Source organism: Aquarana catesbeiana, linkage group LG02, assembly GCF_042186555.1.
Source record: "Aquarana catesbeiana isolate 2022-GZ linkage group LG02, ASM4218655v1, whole genome shotgun sequence".
Taxonomy (NCBI): domain Eukaryota; kingdom Metazoa; phylum Chordata; class Amphibia; order Anura; family Ranidae; genus Aquarana; species Aquarana catesbeiana.
The window spans coordinates 31,943,664-31,951,046 of record NC_133325.1 but is presented as its reverse complement, the minus strand read 5'-3'; the positions used below and the strand labels follow the sequence as shown (position 1 = coordinate 31,951,046).

At 41.1% G+C, this 7,383-nt stretch overlaps 1 protein-coding gene across 1 annotated transcript; it reads right to left on the bottom strand.

Annotated features, from left to right (window-relative positions):
- Window positions 1–4,961: 4,961 nt before the first annotated feature.
- Window positions 4,962–5,894, bottom strand: LOC141129683 (olfactory receptor 1f45-like). The gene has a single exon (XM_073617777.1). The coding sequence runs from the start codon at window positions 5,892–5,894 to the stop codon at window positions 4,962–4,964; it is 933 nt and encodes a 310-aa protein (XP_073473878.1).
- Window positions 5,895–7,383: the final 1,489 nt, after the last annotated feature.

The following is a 7,383-nucleotide window of genomic DNA, read 5'->3' as shown; positions in this document are numbered from 1 at the left end:
CATGCTCCGAATCAAGCAGAAGAGCAGCACTGGCTAGTGAACTTCATTTTTCTTGGCTCGTCGTACGTGTTGTACGTCACCGCGTTCTTGACGAGTGCAAGACAAGTTTGAGTAATATGGACAATCCGTGCTACCCCCAGATGGCTAAAGTGTCAACAAAATGTGAACAAATTTAAACAAATTTTAAATTAGTGATAACGTGAACAAAAGTGCTGCAACCTGAAAAAAACCTGAATATGCGATTTTAGCAAAATGTATAAATAGAATCAGGTGCGCTACTTGTGTCAGGTACACTTATTAAGAGGTCAACATATAAATATCAGCATATAAATGTCAACCTAAACCACTGGCTGAAAGTGAAAGGTTAGTGGACAAATGAATAAATAAAAATCAATTAAGTGCAAAGTTCAACTGGAGGCTGGTTAGCGTCCTTATTAGTTAACACCCAAAGGTATAAACTTTCACTGGGACAAAGTCCTTCAGTCAGATGAGGGATGTTGTCTTCATCACCTGTTTTCACAAGCCAAACAATAGTAGAAAAAGCTGCGTATCAGATGTGTAGGACCCCTATTACAGAGATCTTAAGGGCTCGAATATGTCAGAGCTTTCAGACAGGAACAGCTGATTTTAAGCTTCAAGTAGGATTCCCTCCTCCTCAGGCCATTCCGAGCACCGTAGTATCAGTGCAGCAAGGTGTAGTGTCCTCCTTACAAACTGTGTTTCAATGAGATCACTCGTAGTGTATAATGAGACATTAGAAAGAGAAAAAAAGGCGCTTCATAGTGTAGCAAATTTTAAAAAATCCTTTATTCCAAATGATGGATGGCTGACATCATGAAAGCATATAGCAGAGCAGAAAAATTTCAAACCAACAACCCAGCCGCGGCAGAAGCCAGCCAGCTGGTATGCGGTGACGTCAGATCCTGTAGCTCCACCCGGTGCTGCGTTTCTCCGTTTGATGCATCGACTGGGAGAGGAGACTGAATGGAAAGAGTATGGCACAACTGCAAACTTACCAAGACATGGCCGTCTACCTAAACTGACAGGCCGAGCAAGGAGAGCATTAATCAGAGATGCAGCCAAAAGGTCCATGGTAACTCTGGAGGAGCTGCAGAGATCCACAGCTCAGCTAGGAGAATCTGTCCACAGAACAACTATAATGCCCCGTACACACGGTCGGACTTTCCGACGGAAAATGTGCGATCAGAGCATGTTGTCGGAAATTCCGATCGTGTGTAGACTCCATCGGACAGTTTCCATCGGAATTTCCGTCGCACAAAATTTGAGATCTGGTTCTCAAATTTTCCGACAACAAAATCCGTTTGCGCAAATTCCAATTGTGTGTACACAATTTCGACGCACAAAGTGCCACGCATGCTCGGAATCAAGCAGAAGAGCAGCACTGACTATTAAACTTCATTTTTCTCGGCTCGTCGTGCGTGTTGTACGTCACCGTGTTCTTGACGAGTGCAAGACAAGTTTGAGCCAACATCCATGAGAAAAAAAACATGGGATTTTGTTGTCGGAATGTCCGATCATGTGTACAGGGCATTAGTCGTGCACTCCACAAATCTGGTCTTTATGGAAGAGTGGCAAGAAGAAAGCCATTGTTGAAAGAAAGTCATAAGAAGTCCCGTTTGCAGTTTGCGAGAAGCCATGTGGGGGACACAGCAAACATGTGGACGAAGTTTCTCTGGTCAGATGAGACCAAAATTGAACTTATTGGCCTAAAAGCAAAACACTATGTATGGCGGAAAGCTAACACTGCACATCACCCTGAACACACCATCCCCACTGTCACACATGGTGGTGGCAGCATCATGTTGTGGGGATGCTTTTCTTCAACAGGGACAGGGAAGCTGGTCAGAGTTGATGGGAAGATGGATGGAGTCAAATACAGGGCAATCTTAGAAGAAAACCTGTTGGAGTCTGCAAAAGACTTGATACTGGGGCGGAGATTCACCTTCCAGCAGGACAACGACCCTAAACATACAGCCAGAGCATCAATGGAATGGTTTAGATCAAAGCATATTTATGTATTAGAATGGCCCAGTCAAAGTCCAGACCTAAACCTAAACCTAATGCTGCGTACACACGAGCGGAATGTATGTCAGAAAAAGTCCGATGGGAGCTTTTCATTGTATTTTCCGATGGTGTGTATGCCTCATCTGACTTTTTACGTGGAAAATTCTGACGGACCTAGAAAGAGAACATGTTCTAAATATTTCCGACGGAACCAATTCCTATCAGGAAAACCACTCGTCTGTATGCTGTTCCGACGTACCAAAAATGATGCATGCTCTGAAGCAAGTACGAGACGGAAGCTATTGGCTACTGGCTATTGAACTTCCTTTTTCTAGTCCCATCGTACGTGTTGTACGTCACAGTGTTCTTGACGGTCGGACTTTCGTGTGATCGTGTGTACACAAGACAGTGTCAGCGGAATTCCGTCGTAACTCCGTCGGAAAAACCTTCAGAGTTTATTCCCGACGGGAAAACCGATCATATATACAAGGCATAACAGGGCTTATACCCTGTACACACGATAGGATTTTCTGACAACAAAATCTATGGGATTTTCTCCGACTGTGGTTGGCTCAAACTTGTCTTGCATACACACGGTCACACAAAGTTGTTTGGAGATTCCGAACGTCAAGAACGCGGTGACTTACAACACGTATGACGAGCCGAGAAAAATGAAGTTCAATAGCCAGTGCTACTCTTCTGCTCAATTCCGAGCATGCGTGGAACATTGTGCGTCGGAATTGTGTACACACGATCAGAATTTCTGACAATGGATTTTGTTGTCGGGAAATTTGAGAACCAGATCTCAAATTTTGTGTGACGGAAATTCCTATGGAAAATGTGTGATGAAGCCTACACACGGTCGAAATTTCCGACAACATGGTCCTATCACACCATCGGAAAATCCTATCATGTGTACAGGGCATAAGATGTCCATAGACATATTTTAAAGGGAAATATTTGGTTGGAAAGAGGTGTTTCAGTCTAGCTGGCAAATATAAAATTTGACAGGAGAAACTTCACTTCAGATGTAGGTCTGACATTTGCATTAAGATAAAATTATGGGATAAGTTTGGATGGAAAAAAAGCTTTGGCCTGTGATAACACTGTATGGCTGAGGTGTCCATTTTGATCATATTGGAGAGGTTTAGTTACAAAGAGTATTTCAGCCTAGAGCTTAAGGCTGGGATGTCTGCTGTGTGGAATATTGTAATGGAAGACGTTTTGCTGGAAAATACGTTTTAGTCTATGAGTTATGCCGCGTACACACGGGCGGACTTTTTGACCGGACTGGTCCGACAAACTTTCCAGCGGACTTTCGACGGACGTTTGACGGACTTCCGACGGACTTTCTAACGAACGGACTTGCCTACACACGATCCCACCAAAGTCCGACGGATTTGTACGTGATGACGTACCCCGGACTAAAATAAGGAAGTTGATAGCCAGTAGCCAATAGCTGCCCTAGCGACGGTTTTTGTCCGTCGGACTAGCATACAGACGAGCGGATTTCTGGGTCTGGCCGAGTTACAACGTAAAGATTTGAAGCGTGTTCCAAATCTAAAGTCCGTCAGATTTGCGACTGGAAAAGTCAGCGGAAGGTCCGGTGAAGCCCACACACGATCGGATTGTCTGTCGGCGTCCATCAGACCAGTCCGGTCGAAAAGTCAGACTGTGTGTACGCCCCATTAGGTATTAGTTGCCCTTTGTGGAGAATATTGTGATTTTAAAAAATGGGTCGAGAGAAATTCTAGTCTAGAAGGCTATCTGAGTTTGGAGAGAGACATTTTTATCTTGGCGATAAATCTAAGATGTTAATGGTAAAGATGATTGAGACAGGATGGGTTTGATTGTAAAGTGATCATTTAACCTTGACGACAAATCTGAAATGTAGGTGAGATGGACACCACTAAAAGACTAACTCAATGTATGTAAAAAAAAAGCTTTATTGGGTACCAAAATCTTATGTATATTTTATTATAAAAAGCATACCCAACCCTGCCCATAAAATCAGGACAATGTTGCTCACACACATTAATAATCATCCTAATTGGTGCTATCCATTGCTGATAGAATCTTGTGCATGGTGGTCAAAAACATATTCAAAGCTAGTATACCATCATCATATGACCTGCGACCAGACCTTCTATCCTAGATGTTGGCTGAGATAATATGGTAGAGTATAGTGAACAGTAATCATTTAGCACCTTGTCCCCATTTCCAAATACATATCTATTTCAGAAGTCATTCATCCATATCCCATCTATGTTGGCCTTTTTACTTACATTCCCAAATGGTTTATATCACTAATACTCCCATACATTTTAGTTCCCTGAGCCAAGAATAAACTGGGCTGGCTTGCTATTGATGGCCAATGCAATAGGATAGCCAGCGCCAAGCACTATTTGTTTCTTCCCATAGCAGCACTTAGGATAACACCTGGAGTAAAAATGCCAGTGCCTGACCCCTGGTGCCAAGCAAGATCTTCATACAACGATACCATTTGGTAGAAGGAGCAAGGTGCAACAGGTGATATTATTATCTAAAGCATTTTGCGATGGGAGAAGATTTGTTGGAGACAGTTGTTTTTTATTCTACGTGTCAAATCTGAAATAGCAAAGTAAACTGCTTAGAAGTAAGACAAGGAGTTCAAGTACTGTAAATTCTGATGTCTCAAAAAAAATTACCGTTTTCAGTGGGAATAAACAATGGGTCATTTGCGTTAAATTGCAAAAAGTGAACCTGCTCCATATGGGACGGCTTCAAAATTTCCTCCCAATCCAAAATGTGCATTTTTTTTAACAGTGTAGCAATATTTTATTAAAGAATTTGGCTTCCAAAGTCCAACCAGGTACCTACTTGATCCATCAAGTTAAAGTGTGTGTTAGCTTGGTCATAAATTTATCCCAGTATCAAAGCATAACCAGGTTTTTCGTTCAGGTGTCATAAAAGCATCGCGTGATGAGTTTCTTCAGAGCCTGTCTCACATGTTGGTTCCTTAGGCTGTAAATGAAAGGATTCAGCATAGGTGTAATGATGGTGTAAGCAATGCTAACAATACGATCATACTGGGAAGAGTAATCAGAGGGAGGACGAAAGTAAATGAAAATGATGGTGCCATAGAACAAACAAATGACCATGAGATGGGAAGAACAGGAGGAAAAGGCTTTGCTTCGGCTGCTGCTGGTCTTCATTTTTACTATAGCCCATCCAATAAGTACATAGGAGATGAGTATAAAAAGGAATGGTATAATTATAGCTATTGAACCTTCGGTGTATATGAGGAGTTCAGCTAGTGTAGTACTGGAGCAGGACAATTTGATGAGGGGGGTCATGTCACAGAAGAAGTGGTGGATCAGTCTGTCTTCACAGTACTTTAATTGTGAGAGAGTATATGTGTGCAATAGTGAATGCAGAGATGCTGCCACCCAACAACTGCTAGACAGGATGACCACAACCTTATTACTCATTAATGAAGTGTACCGTAAGGGGATACAAACAGCTACACATCGATCAAAAGCCATGACTGAGAGAAGAAAAATCTCAGTAACCCCCAGGAACACAAAGAAGTACATCTGCAGGAAACAGCCATGGAAGGAGATTGCGGCTTCACCGTGAAGAATGCAGGACAGTAGCTTGGGAACGGTCACTGTAGAGAAAGAAATGTCCACTACTGACAGGTTCCCTAAGAAAAAGTACATTGGTGTGTGCAACTGAGGAGAAAGTTTAATAGAACTTAATAAAAGTAAATTAGCAGTCCATGTGAGGGTGTATATGACCAGGATGGTGGAGAAAAGAGCACTGTGGTTGTATTGAAGGTCTGAGAAGGCCAGAAGTATGAAGCCGGAAGTAAGATTGACTTTTTCCATTACAAATTATCTAGAAGTCAGAAAGGTCAGGTGAAAGGACAATACCACCAAACAGCAAGAAACATGGATGTCAGCTTTACTGTAGAATGATACCAGTGGACCTACATATGGCATTGCTGACAATGATCAACAGGAATGTTCAGCATACTACATGTAACATCTTTCCATGTGATATCAAAAGTTTGAGATTCCCAATCTCTTCAAACTATCACCATGACTGAAAGAGAATATTGCATTCCTCAGTAGAGGATTATGATAGAACTCAGTTAAAGTAAGTTAGCAGTCAAGATGAATGTGTATATAAGCAGAATGGTGTACATTATAAGAGTGTGGCTGTAGTGGAGATCAGAGAACCTCCCTCAGAGGAACAAAGCTGTAAGTTAGATGGACTTTATTCATGGATATTATCTATAAGTGCTCATTCATTCATACCAGCCCATATCATTTTGCTGCTCAAGCTAGTGTCTATTGTAGGTCACCACATATAGGGGTTAATTTACTAAAGCTGGAAAGTGCAAAATCTGGTGCGGTTGTACATGGTAGCCAGCTTCTAACTTCAGCTTGTTCACTTAAGCTTTGACAAAAAAACAAAAACAAAAGCTGATTGGTTTCTGTGCAGAGCTGCACCAGATTTTGCACTTTCCAGTTTTAGTAAATCAACCCCATAGTGTGAAAGAGGCTCAAATGAATGGACTTGTTCACCTGTGCTTCTTCCTCTCTTACACCGTTTTCGACAATGTGACCTCAGATATAAAATTTTTTTTTACAGATGTATATATTTTGAAATATTTTACACAAAAGCATTTTCCTCGGATGACTTTTCCACATTTTCGCTGCTCTTACTGAACAAAATCTACTTTCAGATTACAACCATAGGGCGGGCTTTAGAATTGATTTACTGAAGGCAGGTTGGCTGTTGACTCTGCAAGAGAATTTTTACTTTGCAAAAGAATTTTCCCTTAGCTTATTCGATGTGTTGAAGATTAGACATGTGCAATTCGGTTCGTAACGAATAGATTTTCGTACGAATGTGTTAGTATTCCTACATTCGGATCAATTTGAACATCCGAATAGTTGAAAGAACCAAAATACGAAAATGACAAAATTACGAATAAGCAAAATAACGAACACGTGAAAATACGAATTTACGAACAAACTTACGAAAATACGAAACTCCGAAACAGTAAAAGAAAGAAAATGACATCTATAAAGAATGATTAACATTTCGTATTTTCAATCCTTTGTCTGTTCGTAATTTTGTATGTTCGTATTTTCATTTGTGTGTTCGTAATTTCGTTTCTTCGTGTTCTCGAATCGTTCTTTTGAATGGACAGTGTAAGTGTATCTTAACCTCCCTGGCGGTATGATTATTTCGGATTTTAGGTGCTGAAAGCGGTACAATTATTTTGCATGGAAATTTGGCGTTTTATATTGTAGGTCTGTAATTCTTAACAATAATACACTTAAATCTGTCCAAACAAGAGTCTAG